Source organism: Panthera pardus, unplaced genomic scaffold, assembly GCF_024362965.1.
Source record: "Panthera pardus isolate Hobbes unplaced genomic scaffold, ASM2436296v1 HiC_scaffold_1, whole genome shotgun sequence".
NCBI lineage: Eukaryota > Metazoa > Chordata > Mammalia > Carnivora > Felidae > Panthera > Panthera pardus.
This window is the reverse complement of record NW_026526654.1, coordinates 7205255-7227143: the sequence shown is the minus strand read 5'-3', so window position 1 is coordinate 7227143 and position 21889 is coordinate 7205255. Positions and strand designations below refer to the sequence as shown.

At 38.2% G+C, this 21889-nt stretch overlaps 1 protein-coding gene across 1 annotated transcript in view; it reads right to left on the bottom strand.

Moving 5' to 3' along the window:
• Positions 1-21563, bottom strand: part of LOC109257159 (ankyrin repeat domain-containing protein 26-like) — a 90956-nt gene extending 69393 nt beyond the window's left edge. Inside the window, 4 exon segments of the mRNA XM_053901549.1 lie at positions 4208-4374; positions 10317-10375; positions 10683-10812; positions 21417-21563. Coding sequence (XP_053757524.1) covers positions 4208-4374; positions 10317-10375; positions 10683-10812; positions 21417-21563 — 503 coding nt within the window.
• Positions 21564-21889: the final 326 nt, after the last annotated feature.

Sequence of the window (21889 nt, the reverse complement as noted above, 5' to 3'; positions counted from 1 at the left end):
CCACAACAGTCTCACCCAAATAAGCATGGTGCTTCAGATGATGACAAACCATTTAATTTTCTGAAAGTCCCCCAATCCTTAAACTCCACTCTTCCCCAAACCCTGTATAAGAATAGCAGACTGCTCTGTTAGAAAAGACTATACCTAACCAGCATAGCTCGCTCTTATTTGGAAGTGATCAATTCCAACTTCATCTTTTTATTTCAGATATTGAGGGCTCATAATCCTTTGGCAAGAATTTTTAAAGTCCTATAAAAATTTGCCACCATATTTTAGTTTCCTTAATAAATATAAAGGAAGTTTGCTATTCCTTTGATACATTTCACCATAATGAAAACTAACATAAATACAACTAAAAGAATAAGTAGCAAGTAAACACAATATTGGGCCCCCCAAAATCCAAAAACTGTATATAACTAGCAGGTTTAGTTGTCAGAATGAACCCACGCCAAACTTTGTCAAAGTGGGGACTAGTATTAGGTTAAAAAAATTACACACAAGTTAAACTCCGTTCACTCAATAAACATTATTGAATAAGTATTATATAGACTAGAACACTTTCTAGGCATTGAGGACATGGCAAAGAACAGATAACAATCCTACTCATGAGTGAAGTAAACATACAATAACAATAAGCTACACAGGCAAAGTATACAGTATTAGAGGAGAAAAGCTAAAGCAGAGAAATCACATTTTGATGTGTTATAGGGAAAAGGGTAGTTGAAGTACTAGTCAGGATGGCCAAGAAAGGCCTTGCTGAGAAAGTGACTTTTAAGCAAAAACCTGAAAGGAAAAACAAACAACAAAGGAAAAATCAAGCCATGAGGTATCTGAGGGAAAGCATTCCAGACAGAGTCAACAGCAAGTACGGAAGTATGTCCAAAGTACTTAAAGAGTAGTGAGAAATCAGTATGGCTGGACAGAATGAAAGGGGTAGAAAAGAGTTCAAATCAGAGAGAGAGAAGGAGACACCTGATCATATACAGGCCTTGTCGGCATTAGGAAGAGTTTTGGCATGTACTCTGAGTGAAATGGGAGGCAATTAGGCTTGGAGCAGAGGAAGGACACAATCCGACTTATGTCTTACTAGATCCAATGTGTTTAGAATTAACGGAAACAGGAAAAACAAAAGGAAGAAACAAACAAACAAGAAGACCATTTAGTTACCTATTACACCAATATAAACAACAGATGACAGTCTATTGGTCATGGAAGATGTGTTTGGATTCTCGATATATTTGAAGGAAGACATGACAAGACTTGCTGACAGATGAGATGTGATGTGTATGAAAAAGAAAAAGAAAATAGAAGGAAAAAGTGAAAGGAAACGAAAAAAAGACAGGAGTCAAAGATGACACCAAGTTTTTTAGCAGAGCAACTCATAGAACTGTTATTAACTCAATTAGGAAAGACATGAAAGGCAAATATTAAGAAAGGATACCAGGAGTTCAATTTGGGACATGTTAAGTTTGCAATAGCTATCCAGAAAGAGATATCAAGTAGGCAGTTTGATATGCGGGCCTGGAATTATGGAGAGAGATCCGGGCTGGAGATACAAACTTGAGGATCATTAGAATATACAAGATAGTAAAAGTCAAGAGAAGGAAAATCAAAGGCAAATTCCTGGAAGACATCAATGGGTTAAAAGGTGGGGGACGAGAAGAAACAAGCAAATCAGGCTGAGGTGTACAGACTAGAAAGGCAGCGGGAAAATCAGGTGAGTGAGTGATATCCTACAAGCACCATGGAGACAGAATTTTGGAGGAGAGAGTTTTCCATTGGGTCAAATATTGCTGAAAGGTTAAGTAAAATGAGATGTATGAAATTATGTTTAGATTTATTAAAGTGAAAATCGGTGGTAACCTTGAAAAAACCATTCTGGAGGAGAGGGAAAATTGCTACAATGAATTCAAGAGTGGATGGGAGGGAGGGAAATCAGGATCAAAGAGTGAAGAAGGCTCTTGAAGGATTTCATAGCTAAGTGGAATGGTCATGGTTGATCTAATTTTCTATTATTGCTGTAGTTTTCAATTGTTACATAATGATTAGGTAGTATTTTTGTAATATTTGGAAGTCTTAAAAATTGCATATATGTAACAGTAGTTTTTTTTTTTTTTTGCTTTTTTGAAATACCAGACTAAGGTACTAAATAACTCACAAAATTATACACTGAGAAGACTCCTTAAAATTTTTCTAGATATATGATATTATATAAGCTGATTACCATTTTTCTCATGCTTAGAAAGACCACAGAAAAACTAAGTTTCAAGGGCAGTATTTCGTGCTTGATAAAAATTATTGAACTCTAAGGGCACCTGGGTGGCCCAGTCCACGAAACATCCAACCCTTGATTTAGGCTCAAGTCATGATCTCTATGTTCTCTAGCATCGAGTTCTGCACTGACAGCATGGAGCCTCCTTGGGATTCTCTCTCTCTCTCTCTCTCTCTCTCTCTTTGCTCCTCCCCCACTCATGTGTTCATGCTCACTCTATCTCTCTCTCTCAAAATAAACAAATATTTTTAAAAAGTCACCCAACTCTAGGAAATTTTATACTATCCAAAGTAATTAGTCATATTAAAATTTTATACACAGAAGTAAAAGGGGTTGGGAATGCAGAAAATAGTCCTACTTTGTAAACTGAATTGTCACAAATGGTATAACATAAAGGCACTGTTGAAAAATTTAGTGTGGTGCATGTTGAAATATATTCTCTACAAAGGCAGGATAATGGCATGCAAGCAAGGTACCTTTATAAAAACGATTCATTGCATTATCAGCATCTTGGTTTATAGCACAGGGGTCATGAAATGTTTATATAGAATATGAGACATGTTGCCACATGAATCCTCTTGACAATATTCAGATTAAGTTGAGGGTCCAACATTGGAGCACTCATGCACTGGGAAACAAAGCCAAAAATCTAATAACTAGCAATTTTGTTGGTAGACTGCCAGTGTAGCAGGGAACTTCCGTTTGCAATTCAGTAGATATTAAAAGTATTCTAACAAAATGTGCATAAGACATGACATCAAACCAAACCAAATGCTTTAAATATACTTTGTTAAACCATCAGTACACATAGACCTAGGTTCATTTTTTAAAATGGTCACATGCCCCATTACTTTATAGAAGTGAAACTTTACTTCCATATTAATGAATGGATATTTAGCCTATCTCTGGGGCACCTAGGTGGCTCAGTCTGGTGAGCATCTGACTGTTGATGTTGGCTCAGGTCATGATCTTGTGGTCATGAGATGAAGCCCTGTGTTGGCCTCTGCACTGTTAACGTGGAGTCTGCTTGGGATTCTCTCTCTCTCCCTCTCTGTCTCTGCTCCCCCTCGATGCTTGGGCTCCCGAGTGTGCACATTCTCTGTCTGTCTCTCAAAATAAGTCAATAAACATTTAGACTATCTCCAAATGTTTGATATGAGAATGCTATGATAAATATCATTCACATACATGTAACATATTTATATAAGTAACCTTAATATATCTGTCCTATTTTGAATATGTAATAATATATAATAAATGCCCTTATAGTGTGTGTGTGTGTGTGTGTGTGTGTGTGTGTGTGTGTTTGCACGTGCAGGTGCACGCGCTTACTTATAGAAGTCACGTATTTCAGAAGGACTCAGTCCTGGCAATGAAACCATTGGAATAAAGGGATAACCTACCTGAAATATTTTTCTCACATTATATTATTTATTTTTGACAGTGACAGAGACAGAGCACAAGCAGGGGAGGGGCAGAGAAAGAGGGAGACACAGAATCTGAAGCAGGCTCCAGGCTCTGAGCTGTTAGCACAGGGCCTGACGCAAGGCTCAAGCTCATGAAGAGCAAGATCATGACCTGAGCCGAAGTTGGACGCTTAACCTACTGAGCCACCCGACATATTTGAAATTTTGAAATACACTGTTAAATCACCTTTCAGAAAGGAGTTACCAATTCCATCCAGCCACAGGGTCTAAGAATGTCATTTTCCTCACATTTCCTAACTTTGGTTATTTTTTTAAATAAAATATTTATCACTATGACTGCAAAAAACGGTATCTCATTGGTATTACATTTTTCTCATTAGCACGTAGGATGAAATATCTCCACGAAAAATACAAAATTTGTTCATCATGAACATTAGCTCAAACTAGAAAAGTTTGTTGCATAGGAAAATAACAATTACCTACTATTTAAATATTGCTATAGGCTTACCTATCAGAATCTTTATTTTCTGTAATAGGCAATTGATGGTTATCAGTTTTTCCATTCCGTCTTTGTGGAATTAATCCAGCAGCCGCAGCATCATGTATGTTTTCTGATACTTCCATGTCACTTCCTCTGTGCTTCTTTTTTTCTTCAACCTTTAATGGAACTTGATACTAAAGGTAATTGTTACTTTAGTCAATAAAAAGAAATTTTTTTCATTAACTTTATCAGTTGACAGTTTGTCATAAATTCAATGGAGGAAAATATTTTGTGTCTACTTTATCATTACAAGTAATTGTAATTTTTATAAACTCGGCTTCATTTCTGTTGGAATTTAAAAAAAAGCAGAAGTTACCAAAATTTCTAAAAGGGCTTTCTTAATTTTGTACTCTTATTCATATCCACACTTTGCTACTGAGAATTCCCCACCCACCCCCACCCCATCTGACCAAGAGATACAAAGAAATAAAAAGACAAGAGACAAAATTTGTCCTTTTCTATCCTTACCACCTGGGTTTAACACAACTGCCAGATTTAAAACATGTGACATGGAGGTGCTCCAGTAACAAAACCAGGAAGCTTTCCTCTTTCTGCACGGAGCTATACTTTCCCTGACTGCCTTTTAAAATTCTTTTCTTTTGGATCCTAAGGTTCTCAAAATAAGTCACAGTGTCCCCTAAAATTTATGAACCAAAGTCTGCCACAACCCAAAAGGAACAAAGTGAAATGCACGTTAGGGTGGAATTCTGGGTAATTAGTAATGCTCTCCGAATCTCACATTCAATAACCATAAAATTTTATAGGGAGAGGGTATAAAAGTAATGATCACCTTTAATCCCATTTGCTACTGATAATGCGAGCAAAACTCAAAAAGGTTAAATGATTTGTCCCACGTTCCTAAAGTGGCATTAGCTAGCATTTTGTGGCACCAAAAGAGACGATACAATTCTTGAATGCTGAATCAGAGAAATGACCACAAATTCATTAAATTAGTCAGATGCATGAAAAGTGTGACTTTGGCACAGTAAATTAATACCTTGATAGGGGACGAGGAGATTAGCTACTTATTTTTTTAAAGGAGGGTACCTCTAGATTTTGTCTATTTCTAAAGTCCACACATCTCAAAACTCAGTTTTCTCCCTTGGAGTTAAATACTGAAGGTTTGCTGAAGGTTTATGCTACCTACATGGTAAAAATCATACAGGCCAAAAGGTATCATACTCTATTGAACATAAAGTGAAGGTTTGACTCAACAGAAACATCTGAGAATAAGATTAAAAAATGTGAAAAAAAGGGGTGATAACACAAATAGCTGTTATTAAGCATACCTCAAAGGGGTCATGTTTAAATTCTAAGTTCCAAGATTATGAGTAAAGCAGACAAGACTGCCTATATTTGTGGGCAATAAGCTTAGGAATTCCCTGAGCCTGCACTGATGGGTTAACCAGGCATAGAAAATTACAAAGCCATAGGATGCTCACACCCAAGTTTGGGTAAACGATATTAGGTATCTAGGTATAGAGAGGGTGGGGCAAAAGCTCCAAGACCAAGGTGTGAGAGGTAAACAAGATTAGATATTCAGGAGGACACACTCCCCAATTGAGTACTATAGCAGAAAGCTGCTTTCACAGGAAGGAAGGACCAAATGAGGTAAACAGGTAAATAGGGCTATAGGCTGTAGGCTGCAGGGTGAAGATGCCCAGAGAGGAGCTAATTAGCAAAAGAGAGGTGCCTTGTGGATCCTGAGGTAGCATCTGTCTTCTCCCCTAGACTAGCTAAGATAAACAGAGAAGCTGCTTCAGGTCAGCTGTTAACAACCATCTGCCAGGCACCAGGATTTTGTTTTATATTGACCCTAACACCTAACACCCTATATCTTGAAACCCCCTTTCCCTCATGCCCATGAGTTCATGTTCACAGATTGATTGTCTCTTTGTGCACATCCATCACCATGTTCGGAAGCCTTCTGATCCTATTAAAAACAGAGCAAGGACCCTTAATCCAGGCTTGTGTATTCTCCGGGACATTAGCTGTCTCTCCCATTGTAATCCTGTATCCCGCTGCTGTCTTGCTAGACAAGCAAGAACCCTAGACCCAGAGTCTACAGACAGATACTCAAGCAATAAATAGATTGCTTTAGCTGGGAATATGTGTTTATATTCCTTCTCTTAGTTACTGCTTCTTTCTCATTTTATTGTTTATGGAAATGCAATTTATATTTAAGCCAATATATTAAAAAAAAAACCTTGAGATTATTATGTTTTTTAAGCAGTTTCTTTATGGTTATTCTGGTTCGTGAGGTCACATGGTACTTATATAGCTAAGTTAGTTTCCCAGTTCATATACTACTTGGAAGCCTGACACAGAAACTTTCAGGAAAACAAATCATAAGAATGTTTTCCTGAACTCCTATTAGTTAGATAGCAGAAATAATCTATTTCCAGACACAATTACTTATTTAGACAATTCCGTTGTATGCACACTCTTGTTATCTTGAGTGGAAAATCAGAATGGATCAGATAATTGCTAAAGAGAAAAAACAAGTGTAACAGCAAGGCAGACCTCTTTCTCTTTTGGAGGTTGAACTTTCTCTCTTTCCAAAGACAGGAACTCTACTTGTGACATGCCTATCTCATTCTTAAACCTTTGCATATCTTGATGTAATTCTTCACTTAGATGTACTTCAGATGCTGTAAAACTAGATGCTGAAGAAGAACTCACAATTTCTAATTCAGAATCAGTACTTTTATAGTTAGGAGTACTGCCATTCTCTGCATATAATGGCTTCTGGAAAAAAAGTCTTGTACTGGTTGTCTTTTCTCATGTTTGTGACATCAGAAATATCATGCCTTATTGTTTGAACCATGTGCTTCATCACATCGCAGCAGGCAAGCCACAAATGAAAAAGGCTCTCTGAATCACTAGACTGAGGTCTAATTTACAATCGGTGGTATTTTGGTCCATATTTTTTGCCATTTGCATGTCAAACTCTTGGCCTTCTTTCACTTTAAATGTAACTAGTGGGTTCCTTGCTTTTTTATTTTCTATATCATTTTAAAAATCCTCATTGTTGTTAAAAAGATGCTCAATGTCTGGTTTGTTCTCATTTTCATAGTCTGATTTACTTTCTTTCTTTCTTTAATATGAAATTTATTGTCAAATTGGTTTCCATACAACACCCAGTGTTCATCCCAACAGGTGCCCTCCTCAATGCCCATCACTCAGCCTCCCCTCCCTCCCATCCCCCATCAATCCTCAAATTATTCTCAGTTTGTAAGAGTCTCTTATGTTTTGGCTCTCTCCCTCTCTAAGGTTTTTTTTTTTTTTTTCACTTCCCCTCCCCCATGGTCTTTTGTTAAGTTTCTCAGGATCCACAAAAGAGTGAAAACATATGGTATCTGTCTTTCCCTGTATGACTTATTTCACTTAGCATCACACTCTCCAGTTCCATCCACGTTGCTACAAAAGGCCATATTTCATTCTTTCTCATGGCCAAGTAGTATTCCATTGTGTATATAAAACACAATTTCTTTATCCATTCGTCGGGTGATAGACATTTAGACTCTTTCCATAAATTTGGTGATTGTTGAAAGTGCTGCTATAAACATTGGGGTACAAGTGCCCTTACGCATCAGCACTCCTGTATCCCTTGGGTAAATTCCTAGCAGTGCTACTGCTGGGTCATAGGGTAGATCTATCTTTCATTTTTTGAGGAACCTCCACACTGTTTTCCAGAGTGGCTGCACCAGTTTGCATTCCCACCAACAGTGCAAGAGGGTTCTTGTTTCTCCACATCCTCCCCAGCATCCATAGTCTCCTGATTTGGTCATTTAGCCATTCTCACTGTTGTGAGATGATATCTCAGTGTGGTTTTGATTTATATGTCCCGGATGATTTGCTTTCATTTAAAGAAAGCTTAGAAGATGACTGGCAAGCATATTCTGGGGACCCAGAGTAAGAATGAGAGAGAATGACATTTTCAAGACTAGGCTCTTTTTGTTCAGGAAATGCCTGAAATACTACCAAGACAGACACTCCAAATGCATCTTCTTCCTCACAATCAAGTACAGTATTTGTCCAATTCGAAGGTATTTCCTTTCAGTTGGTTCCTCCTGAGAGTGACCCCATGGTGGTTCTTCTTCAAGATGAGTAGGAATGCTGTATTGTTAACAAATTTCACCAAACTTCAGCTTTCACTCACTGGTGATGAGTTTTAAGCTATTTTTCCAGTCTAATATGCCTTATTTGATACACATTTCCTCCAAAGTTTTGCATAGAAGCATGTCTTACATATAGACATATATCATACTCCCTATCACATTCCTTATTCATTGCTGGTCCTTGAGTCATTCTCTGCAGTTGCAAAAACGGATGGTTAATTTCCTTGTTTTGATTTCCACATGTCTTTTCGGGCAGGATACATGTTTGTAAAAACACCTTATCCTTAAGTAATCAAGTATGGACAAACAAAAATGAGAAAATAATTACAAATTTACTGTTAACTTTCTTCATCTATGTTTAGCTGTTCCCAAGTCACTGGATTGTAACTTCCTGTAAGAAGTGAAAACTAACTTGCCTTAGCCTAAGACAGGAAAATATGAACTCATAAACTTAAGCTTGTCAGTTTTTGGAACTAAACAATTCATTACATGTTAAATCGACCAAAAAATAAGTTAGATGATTTTTAATGTTACAAACCTTAAAAACTATTTAGCTTACGATCCCTTATAATGAGCACTACAGTGCATTTGAGTACTTTTTAAAGATTAATAACTAGGGGCGCCTGGGTGGCGCAGTCGGTTAAGCGTCCGACTTCAGCCAGGTCACGATCTCGCGGTCCGTGAGTTCGAGCCCCGCGTCAGTCTCTGGGCTGATGGCTCGGAGCCTGGAGCCTGTTTCCGATTCTGTGTCTCCCTCTCTCTCTCTGCCCCTCCCCCATTCATGCTCTGTCTCTCTCTCTCTCTCTCCCAAAAATAAAAAAAAAAAAAAAAAAAAAAAACGTTGGAAAAAAAAATTAAAAAAAAAAAAAAGATTAATAACTAGACAATTGGAAAACTTTAAATTATTAGCAGCCAAATCAATCAATATCAAAGAGAAAGAAATATGCTGGCAGTGTGAATCAGCTTAAGATTCTCTCTCTCACCCTGCCCTCACCTACCCACCTGATCTGTCCTACTCCCTCTCTCAAAAGAAAGAATTAAAAGAAAAAGAAACCATAAATAACAGAAAATACATTTACACGATGGTACTCTATTTATTGAAAAATATCTGTGTGTAAGTGGACTTCCACAGTCCAAATCCACCTGGTTCAAGGGTCAACTGTATACCTATATGATGTCTCCACTAAGAGATTACCGGAAGTTAACATAGCGCCAAATTAGAAAATCAAAAACCCATTCCTACTTTCCCATTCTTTTCTGAACGCTACGGCCATTTTATTGGCCTTCAGACATCTTCACATTTAAAACAAATATTCTTGGGGGGCCTGGGTGATTTAGTTGATTAGGCGCCCAACTTTGGCTCAGCTCATGTTCTCACATTTCATGAGTTCAAGCCCTGCATTGGGCTCCTTGCTCTCAGTGCAGAGCCTGCTTCGGATCCTCTGTGCCCCCACCCCCCTCTGAACAATAAACAAACATTCACCAAAAAAAACTATGCTCAATATTTAGTAAGTCACTAAAAGCCACTGTGATCATATTGTCTTCTATTTCTATAGCACCCTTTACAGGTTACAAAACGTTGCCACATTTGTTCATTACGCATAACCAAGAGGTGGGTATTGGTGCCATTTTTAGGAACGATGTCTTTGACCTTCAAACAAGTTTTTCCAAGATCCCACAGCTAGGAAGTGATGGAACCAAGATGCTAGCATGTCTTTGATTATAAATACAGTGCTTGTAGCATTATGCATCAGCAGCCTGGGCCTAAGAGATCAGGACTTTTTTTACCTCCTTCCCGAGTTGTCACCTTAGAATAGGTCATCATTACTTTACTTATATTACTACAAGTATGACTGCGATGTTATTTTAATCATTCAAAGGTCAAAGTCGAAGCATCTCTTGGATGTTTTAGCATCACTCCATGCTTATACTTAAAAATAAGAAGAAGACAGTACCTCAGGAAGAGAAGGTGATTCTACATCTTCCTCTTCTAATTCTAATGCTGACATGATATCTACAGAACAGGGTCACAGATAAATTAATGAAAACATGTTACTATGAATTTTAAACACATACACAAGTCTATCTCCATTCATGAATATTTCAATAAAATAAAAGAAATAGCAGAAAAGATGTTCAGGGGGTTCAAGATTTTCCATAAGTAAAAAGGGGTAGTACTTGGGATAGTTCTAAAGAAAGATAGCAACAGAAAAATATCTTCATGATAAAAAGATAATATATTTGAATCTACATACTTCCAGATTTTTTTAATACTATCATTTAGTCATAGGAAAACAACTCACAGAGATTCACTAGCTTACCACTTCTGTAATTTTAATGCACTCCACCAGCAGAAGTCAAACTGTCATTAACTGTTTGCTCGGGTGGCACATTTTCAATAATACCAACACCATCTTCCTTTGCTTCCATTGCTGACTTTGCTGTGCCTTCCTAGAAAAACAGCACAAAACAAAAAACCAACTTCAGAAAAATATCACATTAATTCATTTGGTCACGCACTCACCCACTCAGAAAGACAAGCACATACTGTATCTGTCAAGTCACAGCCACGATTCGGGAAAGAGCTGGAAATATAAGTAAAAGACAGAGTCTGTTCTATATGCTAGTAGCAGTAGACATGCATGAAAACAGGTAAGGGCATAAAAAATAGCATCCACTAGTTCTGCAAGGGAAGTGAATAACGTACAGTGAACGCACAAAGGAGAAAACACTTACATTTGGGAAGCTGAGCAAACGTTGGGAAGATAGGGCTGTATCTTAAAAGACAGACAAAGTGCACAGGGAGGGTGTGAAGGGCATTATATAATGGCTAAAGGATCAAGTATGAAATAATATTGTAAGTGACAAGACCTATGCAATATGGCAAAACTGGAACAGAGTTATTGGGAATGGGATAGATAGAGAGATTTACTGGAACATCAGGACGAAACCAAAAAAAAAAAAATAGAGCAGTGTTATGCTAGAACCTGAATTTACACCTTCAGTTAATGGGGATCCATTGAATAAGCATGAATAAGCAGAGGAGTGACATCATCACAAGTATATTTTAGAAAGGTCACTCTGGCAGCAATGTAGGATGAACGTAAAGGAAGCAAAACCAGAAGAGTACTGCAAAATTATAGGTGAGCGAGTGAATTACAGGAATAACATATGAAAAATGGTAAGCAGGTACAAAATATCGAATGTGGTGAGTGACTGGATGCGGTGATTTCAGGGAAGTTCAGAGTCCAGGACGTTTCCTGTTCCAGGGCTGCTATTTATTAGGCTAGGGAACACGAATGACAGAGCAGATTACAAAGAGTCAGGGAAGAGGAAAGGGAAAGGGTCAGAAACAATGTCTTTAAACTAAGGCATATTAAATTGAAAGTACCCAGGGGACTACCAAAGAAAATGTTAGAGCCGCCTAAATGCTTCTTTCAGTTAGCACCTGACTCTTGATTTTGGAACAGGTCATGATCTCGCAGTTCATGGGTTCAAACCCCTCATCTGGTTCTGCGCTGACAGTGCAGGGTCTGCTTGGGAATTTCTCTCTCTCCCTCTGTCTCTGTGCCCCTCTCCACTTGTGCTCTCTTTGTCTCTCTCTCCAATTAATAAATGAATAAACTTTAAAAAAGAAAAAGACAGAAAATTCAGATCAATACACTTCATGTAAGAAAAGACCATCATAAATATCTATAAAACATATTAAACTGATATAATAATGCAAACCTACAGAGAAGTGTGAAATTGTGAAAAGGAAAGTAAAAGGAGGCGGGAGGAGTAAAGATGGCAGAGGAGAGGGATCAGAATTTCCCTTGACCCTCAAACACAGAAGTATTGAGGTCACAACACTTGGAATACCAGGAATACAGGCTGTAGAGGGACAGAAAAATCTCCACAGGTGCAAAGACACAGCTTGGTGGGACAGAGGTGTGTATGCAGATTGGGAGAAGTAAAATGGTCCCCACAGGCATGGAGTGGGGGAATCCCTTTGGTGGAGAAATGAAAGGAAGATAGAGAGAGAGGCTGTGGGAAGTGCATTTGGATATGAGAAAACCTGTCCAGACCACACACCAAGGAGAGGACCAGAGAGCCAATTCTACTTTGCAAAACAGCCTTAGAAGCTAAAAAACAGAATTTTCAAGGTTTCCAGACTTTCTCTAGAAAAGAGCTGCCACCTCCCATGCCTGGTGGGGAGGGAGCCGCCCCTAGGCTCTCAGGTCAACACTGGGAGAGAACACCTAGAGTATGTTGGAAAGGGGAGATATTGCCCGGCCCAAGGGAAAAAGATCCTGCAGGCACGAGCCAGAGGCCCTTTGTCAACTGGGCAGAGTGGTGCTACTCCAAAACCATGTCTGAGAAAAGTGGGAACCTATAGGGTTTTGAATCCCAGCTCAGTGCTCTGGGAGCACGGGAGACTGTGCAGCAAGGCAAGCCGGCCACCCAGGATATTCTGTGAGGACGGTGTAAACAGTGAGTTTTGAGACACCTCGTGTGGGCAGGAGAGATTGGGGTGTTGCCATTTCTCTCCCCATGACCAACATCGTGGGGCTTCAGGGAATGGACAGTGAGCCTCAGTGGAGGCAGGCCCATTACACCGAACCCTGGCTCTCTGTGCCTCGTAACTGCTTCTCTATGGGAGTGAGACTGACACTGATGGGACCAGACAGCCCCTCCCCTAGACCAGCACAACCACCTGTCCCACGCACCAGTAGACAACTCTCCTCTGCTTTTCTATCTTTGTTTGTTTTCATTTGAATTATTATTATTTTTATCGTTTCTTCTCTTTTTTAATGTTTATTTCTTCGTTTTGAGAAAGTGAGTGATCAATCAGGAGAGGTGCAGAGAGAGGGAGAGAGAAAGAATCCGAGCAAGATCCACACTCTCACTGCAGAGCCTGATGGGGGTTACAAGCCCACTTACAGCGAAACATGACCTGAGCCAAATTCAAGAGTTGGATGCTTCACCAACTGAGCCACCCAGGCGCCCATCTTTTCTTTCCTTTGCTTTCTCTTTCTTCTCTTTTCCCTTTTTTCTCTTTCTACTCTCCTCTTTCCTCTTCTCCCTTTGGAATCAGCCTAGTAGTCTCGGTTGGACTGTGAATCAAAGCTATTTATATATATTTATATTTTCACTTTGTTCTTCTGGTATGGTTGTTTGTTTGTTTGTTGGATCGGGCATTTTCTCTATACTTTTCCAGATGTCCTTCTTCATTTTCTTCCCTCTCTTTCTGGATTAATCCCTATAGCTCCTTTGAGTCACTGCCTGGTCTTTTTTTGAACTCCAGTCATTTCTCTCTTTGTTTGGGCTAAGGATTCTTCACCACCCTCTTCTCCTTTTTTCCAAGATTACTTCAACAAACAAATCAAAGCACACCTGGTGGAAGACCCAAAGGACCACTCCAAGTAGCCAGAAAAGCAGCCAAAGATGCACCAAAGGAGTGCACACAACACATTCCAAAACCATTTGTTCAACTGCCAGGCCCTGGACAATGTTGGAGCTCTTTTTAATATAGTAGTACTCGCAGGTGTGGCACACAGAACAAGCTATTAAAACACATAAAGGGTAGGGGTGCCTGGGTGGCTCAGTCAGTTAAGTGGCCGACTTCAGCTCAGGTCATGATCTCACGGTCCGTGAGTTCAAGCCCTGCGTCGGGCTCTGTGCTGACCACTCAGAGCCTGGAGCCTGTTTCAGATTCTGTGTCTCCCTCTCTCTCTGCCCCTCCCCTGTTCATGCTCTGTCTCTCTCTGTCTCAAAAATAAATAAACTTTAAAAAAATTAAAAAAAAAAGAAAATATTATAAACACACACACACACACACACACACACACACACACATAAAGGGCAGGAATCTAGCCAAAGCGACAAATGGAAGAATTCTCCTCAAAAAGAATTCCGGGAAGAAAGGACAGCCAGAGAAGTGCTCAAAAGAGACAGAAAAATGTATCTGAGCACGTTTTTGGAATAACACTCATAAGACGCATAGTTGCGCTTGAAATCAAGCATAGAAGACAGAAGACAATCTACTGCTTCGGAGATCAAGGACCTAAGGAATTGTCAAGATGAATGCTGAAAATGAAATGGTGTAAATGAGATACAAAATAAACTAGATGCAGTGACAGCAAGGATGGGAGAAGCAGCAGACAGAATCAGTGAAACGGAAGATACAATTGTGGACAAAGATGAAGCAGAGAAAGGAAAGAAAGAAATTACTAGACCACGAGGCAGGTATTAGAGACCTAAGTGATTCGGTGAGATGAAATATTAGCCACATCCTAGGAGTCCCAGAAGAAGAAGAGTGAGGGAAAGGGGCAGAAGTTTTATTTGAACAACTTATAGCTGAGAGATGCTCTCATCTGGGGAAGGCAACAGGCATCCAAGTCCTGGCAGCACACAGAATTCCCTTCCAAGTCACCAAAACCAGGTCAACACAGTGACATGTCATAGCAAAACCAGAAAAATAAAAAGATAAAGAGAGAATTCTGAAAGCATCTAGGGACAAACGGGTCTTAATCAACAAGGGAAGACACATAAGGGTAGCAGCAGACCTGTCCAAAGAAACTTGGCAGGGCAGAAGGGAAGGGTAGGAAATGGTCAATGTGCTGAATGGGAACATATGCAGCAAAGAATCCTTTCCCCAGCAAGGCTACCATTTAGAATAGAAAGAGAGAGAAAGGCTTTCCAAGACAAACAAAACCTAATGGAGCTCATGACCAGTAAAGCAGCCCTGCAGAAGATCCTATGGGGCGACTCTGTGAGTGGAAAGCAGCAGACACTACAAAGGACCAGAGGCCTCACCAAAAGCATGAAACCTTCAGATAACACAATGACACTAAATCCATATCTTTAACTAATCACTCTGAATGTGAATGGACTCAATGCCCCAATCAAAAGACACAGGGAATCACAATGGATAAAACACAAAAACAAAACCAAAGAACAAGATCCATCTATATGTCATCAACAAGACACTGATTTTAGACCCCAGGACACTTCCAGATTCAAAGGGAAGGTATGGGGAACCACCTACCATGCTACTAGAAGTCAAAAGAAAGCTGGAGTTGCCACACTTCCACCAGAAAGACTAGATTTTAAACCAAAGGCTGTAGTAACAGATTCAGAAGGGCATTGGATCATAATTAAGGGGTCTATCCATCAAGAGGAGCTAACAATTGCAAATGTTTATGCCCCCAAAGTGAAATGCCCACACATATGAATCGATTAATCACAAACATGATTAAATGTATACACTAAAATACCATGATTGTAGACGAATTTAAGACTCCACTCATGGCAATAGGTGGATCGTCAAGGCAGAAAATCAGTAAGGACACACACATCCAATGTGTCATTGGACCAGATGTATTCAGATATACATAGATATATATTGGCCTAATATATACATTTATATACATGAGTATCAACACCGATATCTTGAGATCTTTTCATCCAACTGCAGTAGAATGCACATACTTCTTAAGTGCACATAGAACATTCTCCAATATAAGTGACATCCTGGGTCACGAAACAGCCCTCCACAGATATAAAAGGACTGAGATCATACCTTGCATATTTTCAGATCACAACAACTAGCACTTGCTCATTCTTTCTCTCTCTCCCTCCCTTTCCAAGAGAAATACAAACATTACAAAAACATTTAGCTCAGCTCCTTCCAAGAAAGAGAAAAAAAGAATAATAAACCTTGTGGGGCGATGAGTCATGGATGGAAACCACACACAGTAGAATTCCATAACCAATATGTTGACAATGGAGTTGACAGAAATGATGTACTAAAAGGACAGACACTAAAGAAATAGTTTCTGCAAGGACAAATTAGGGTAGGGGTAAACCATTAAAAACGAGCATGGTGCGGGGAACACGTATGTGGCACAGTCAGTTCAGCATCCACCTTCAGCCTCATGAGCATGATCTCACGATTTGTGGGTTTCAGCCCCACATTGAGCTCTGTGTTGACAGCTCGGAGCCTGCAGCATGCTTTGGATTCTGTGTCTCCCTCTGTCTCTGCCCCTACCCCAATTGCACTCTGTCTCTCTCTCGTCTCAAAAATAAATAAACCTTAAAAACATTAAAAAAAAATACGTTAAACAGCATGGGGGGAGAAGAGGAAAAAAGGAAAAAAAATAACACATGACCAACTAATCAAGCATGAGCTTAAGACAAAAAAGAAAAGGAAAAATGTGAGCAAAGGAAGGTAAGTGGAAACAACATACATTTATCAACAGGTACATAAGTAGGATTGGGAATACACTATGAACAATAGTCTCTTTTAAACCTTTTAAAGGTATATGTGTATATATATGTGTGTGTATATTTATGTGTGTATATGTGTACACACATATATATATGTGTGTATATATATATATATATATATATATATCAGTAAACTTGGAAGATATATGGTTAATGAACAGAAATAAGTTAGGTTCTAGACACTAATAAAGAAGTAGCAAAAAGAGAATTTAAGAAAACAGTTTAATGTACAACTGCACCAAGAATATAATATCTAGGAAAAAACTGAACCAAGGAGGTGAAAGAAGTATATTCTCAAAACTATAAAATATTGATGAAAGAAATTAAAGATAACACAAACAAGTGGAATAATATTCCATCCTAACGGATTAGAAAATTGTGTATTGTTAAAATGCCCATGCTATTCAATGCAATCTATAGATTCAATGTAATTCTTATAAAAGCACCGATAACATTTCACAGTACCATAAGAAATAATTTCAAAATTTGTATGGAACCACTCATACAAAGAGTGGTTTGAATATACAAAGAAATCTTGAGAAAGAAGAATAAGTGTGAGGTATTATAATCTCAGATTTCATGATATACCACAAAGTTATAATAATCAAAACAGTAAATTCCTGACACAAAAATGGACATATAGATTAATTGAGCAGAAAAGGACAGTCCAGAAATAAACCCATGAAAATATGTTCAATTAATATATGAAAAAGTAAGCAAGAATATACAATGGGGTAAAGAAAATATCTTCAAGGGGCCCCTTGGTGGCTCAGTAGGTTGAGTGCCCGACTTTGGCTCAGGTCATGATCTCCTGGTTTGTGAGTTTGAACCCTGCATCAGGCTCTGTACTGACCACTCAGAGACTTCTTTGGATTCTGTGTCTTCCTCTCTCTCTTCCCTCCCTCTGCTCATGCTGTCTCTATCACTCATAAATAAATAAATGTTAAAAAATAAAAGTAATAAAAATATGACAGTTTCTTCAATAAATGGTTGTAGAAATACTGGACAGCTACATGAAAAATAATGTAACTTGACCATTTTCTTATATTGTACACAAATTTTTTAAATTTTTTAATGTTTTTATTTATTTTTGAGACAGAGAAAGACAGAGCATGAACAGGGGAGGGGCATAGAGAGAGGGAGACACAGAATCCAAAGCAGACTTCAGGCTCTGAGCTGTCAGCACAGAGCCCGATGCAGGTCCCAAACCCACTGTGAGATCATGACTGTGAGGTCATGACCTGAGCTGAAGTCAGATGCACAACTGACTGAGCCACCCAGGTGCCCCAAAACTTAACTAAAAATGGCTCAAATGCACAAACTTTAGACCTGAATTCATAATATTATTATAAGAAAATATAGGCAGTAATCTCTAACATCTTAAATTTCTAAGATCATCTCTAAGATCTTAAATTTCTTTAAGATCTCTAACATCAACCTTCACAACATTTTTCTAGGATGTCTTTTCAGGCAAGGGAAACCGAAACAAAAATAAAATATTGGGACTACACTGAAATAAAAAGCTTTTGCACATCAAAGAAACCATCAATGAAACTAAAAGTCAACCTACAGAATGGGAGAAGATATTTACAAATAATATATACAGTAAGAGGTTAGTATATAAAATTTGTAAGAAGCTATAAAACTCAACACTAAAAGAAAGAATCTAATTACAATTAAGCTGAGAACCTGAATAGCCATTTTTTTCCAAAGAAATATACAGATGGCTAACACATGAAAAGCTTCTCAACATCACTAATCATCAATGACATGCAAATAAAAATCGTAATGAGATACTACCTTAAACCTGTCAGAATGGCAATAATCGAGAAGACAGGAGATAACCAGTGTTGGTGAGAATTAGAAGAAATAGGGATTTTGTTCACTTCTCGTGGGTAGGTAAGCTGGTACAGCTACTGTGGAAAACTATGGAAGTTTCTCAAAACGTTAAGAATAGAGATAACATGTGATACAGTAATTCCACTACTGTGTATTCACCCAATGTAAACAAAACTGCTAATTCAAAAAACTATGTACACCCCTTGTCCTATGTTTGTTACAGCATTATTTATAATACCAAGATTTGAAGCAATGTAAGTGTCCATCAATAAATAAATGGATAAAGAAGATATGGTATATAGATACAATGAGACATTACTTAGCCATAAAAAGGATGATATTTTGTCACTTGAAACAATATTAATAGACCTAGAGGATATTATGTTAAGCGAAATAAATCAGACAGTAAGAGAAAAAAATACCATATAGTTTCACTTATATGTGAAATCTAGAAACAAAACAAAGAAAAAAAAACAGAAAGAGACCCACAAATACGGAAAAAATCCTGGTTGTTGCTAGAAAGAAGGTGAGTGGAGGATGGGTAAAAAGGAGTGAAGGGGAGTGGGAGGAAGTGGCTTTCAATTATGGAGTAAATAAGTCACAGTGATGAAAGGTATAGCATAGAGAATAGAGTCAGTGGTATTGTAATAGAATTGCATGTTGACAAATGGTAGTTACACGTGTCGTGAGTTAACATAACATAGATTTTCCAAATCACTATGTTGTACACTTGAAACTAATGTAACATAGTGTGTCAAGTACACTTCAGTAATAATATAGTAAAAATGGTAAAAAGAAAAAGAAATCACATTCCATGTCCCCAAAATGCAAGATTCAGGTGATAAACATTTTCTTGTAAATATTTTCAAAATCTGCATAAAATTATAATAGAAAATATTTACACATTAAATTAATAGGACTTAGATGTTTTTCTAACCCTTATAAATTGCCATAAGAGTTCAGGACTTTTCATTTTAAAAGAGAAGGAGAAATGTCGTCCTGAGAGTCTTCTTAGTTGGAATGCATGGAGACATTCTCTTCAAGATGGAATACTATTAGCAAGGAACTCAGAATACTATTAGAAGTTGTTAAATCTCCAGTAGAAATATTATGTATTATATATAAAAAAAGTGTCAGATAACAATAAAGGACTTCTTGAAATTAAAAATATAATAATTAATACAATAGATTTATTAAAATTTTCAAACGATAAGTTGGAGAAAATTGACCAGAAAGAAAACAAAAACAGAAACAAAATATAATAGTTTGAAATTAAAATAAAAGATAATTAAGAATTAATAGAATTCAACTTATGCATATGGATTTTCCTAAAAATGCATATGACATAATAACTGAGGAGTGAATATCATAAACAAAATTCACAGAATTGTTATATATGAGGTATAATACTTAAATACAATGCAAAGAACACAGAAGAATAAAGGATAAATGATGCATTAAAGGATTTCTTGGAAAATTCCATCTTCTAGTGGACAATTTCTTGATAATTCTTAATATCATCCAAAAAGTTATAATCTTAAATTTCTTTAGAGAATTACAGTGATTAAGTAGAAGACATGTATTTAGCAATAATCAATAAAATTGTATAAAGTTTTCAATAATGTTATATTTCTATATAAAACCATTAATTTATAGAAGATGAAACAATACCATCAACTCATGTTACCAAACATAAAGTGGTATGTAACTGTGATGAGAGCATAAGAGGACAGAAAGAATGAGTGATGACGTAGAAAGGGAGCAGAGTCTCATTCACAGTGGCCCAATTTACAAATTATGGTTTAAGATTAATAAACTATAAGTGACATAACTTAAGGAAATATTGCATCTGAGCAACCTCAGCCATTGAATATATGTTCTTTTTTTAACATTTAATTATTTTTGAGAAAGAGAGAGTGAAAGTGAAAGGAGGAGGGACAGAAAGAGAGAGACAGAGGACCTGAAGCAGGCTCCATGCTGTAGGCACAGAGTCCAATCTGGGGCTCAAATTCACAAACCATGAGATCATGACCTGAGCAGAAATCAAGGTGTGGCTGCTTAACCAATTGAGCCACTCAGATGTCCAAATACCTGTTTCAAGGTCTAAAGTAATAATATGTTTTCATTTACAAAATTAGTTAGATATTTCCCCTTTCATTTTGATTTAGTCCAATTAAATAAGTCAGCGATCTATTTATAGACCATTTACATATTTTCACCACCTTGATTTTTTTTTTATGCTACAAATATACACAGGTGAACAATCAAGTTTTTATTGAGTTGGAGAAACAAGTCTTGTCTGTGAATAAGGTCTATACATGAAGGAGAATACAGAGCTATCAACTTTTGTTGGCTATATTCACTGGCTTTAATCTGACTTCTGTCAAGATTTGTACCAGAATTTAATTTTATTTAATCCTGATCAATGGCTCTTGAGTTTGAGGTAACTTCAGTGTATTATAGATGATATACCAAGATTCAGGGTAAGCGACTTTCCCTGATTCCCCTGCTAGTAATTTAGTTTCTAGATGAAAAGGCACAGGTATTTACATGTTAATATTGGATTTAAATTGATAAACAGGGAGGGGGCCAACATGGCAGAGAAGTAGGGGGATTTGAATTTCCCTCATCTCTAAAACAAAGCAGTGTTGAAGCTAAAGGATTTTTAACTCTGAGAGTCCAGGACACAAAGAGACAGCCACTTCCAGGGACCCACCGGCACAACATGACGGGGGCCATAGGTGAGTGATTGTGAACTGGAAGAGATAAAATGAAAGGAGGTGAAGGATCCCTTCTGTGGAGAGAAAAAGGGAAGAGAAAGAGAGACTGGGAAAACATAGGACTGTATCTGGAAAAAAGAAAAACCACTGACCAGGACAGAGAAAGATCCAATCTCTAACTGAGGGGCTTTCTCTGGACTGGGGCCAGCTACCCATATCACGCACCTGGGGAGGAGGGGAGCCAGCCCTGGGTTTGGTGGATAGGTCGGGGACATTCTGAAGTAGGAGAAAGTTATCCCCTCCCCAGAGTGGTTTGGGACGGGACAAAGCCTGCCTGTGTCCACCAGCCAAGGACCATATATCAGGCGGCATGGAGAGGCACTCCTCCAATACCTGGGTGCACAGAGTGGAGTTTGAATCCAGGCCAAGCACCAGAGCACTGGAGTAGGCTGAGCAGGACAAACGGCCTAGTTTACTACCACACCACAGTGAGGACTGCTTGAATACAGTGGTTTGGGACACCTGGTTCTTGGAGGAAAGATTGAGGTGTTGCCATTTTTCTCCCCATCACCACCAAGGTGGGGCTTCAGGTATTGGAGAGCAGGCCCACAGTAGAGGCGGGATCAGCCTACACTAAACCACCCCCCTCTGCCTGGTAACTGCTTAGCTACTGGAGGAGGGTTGACACTGATGAAACA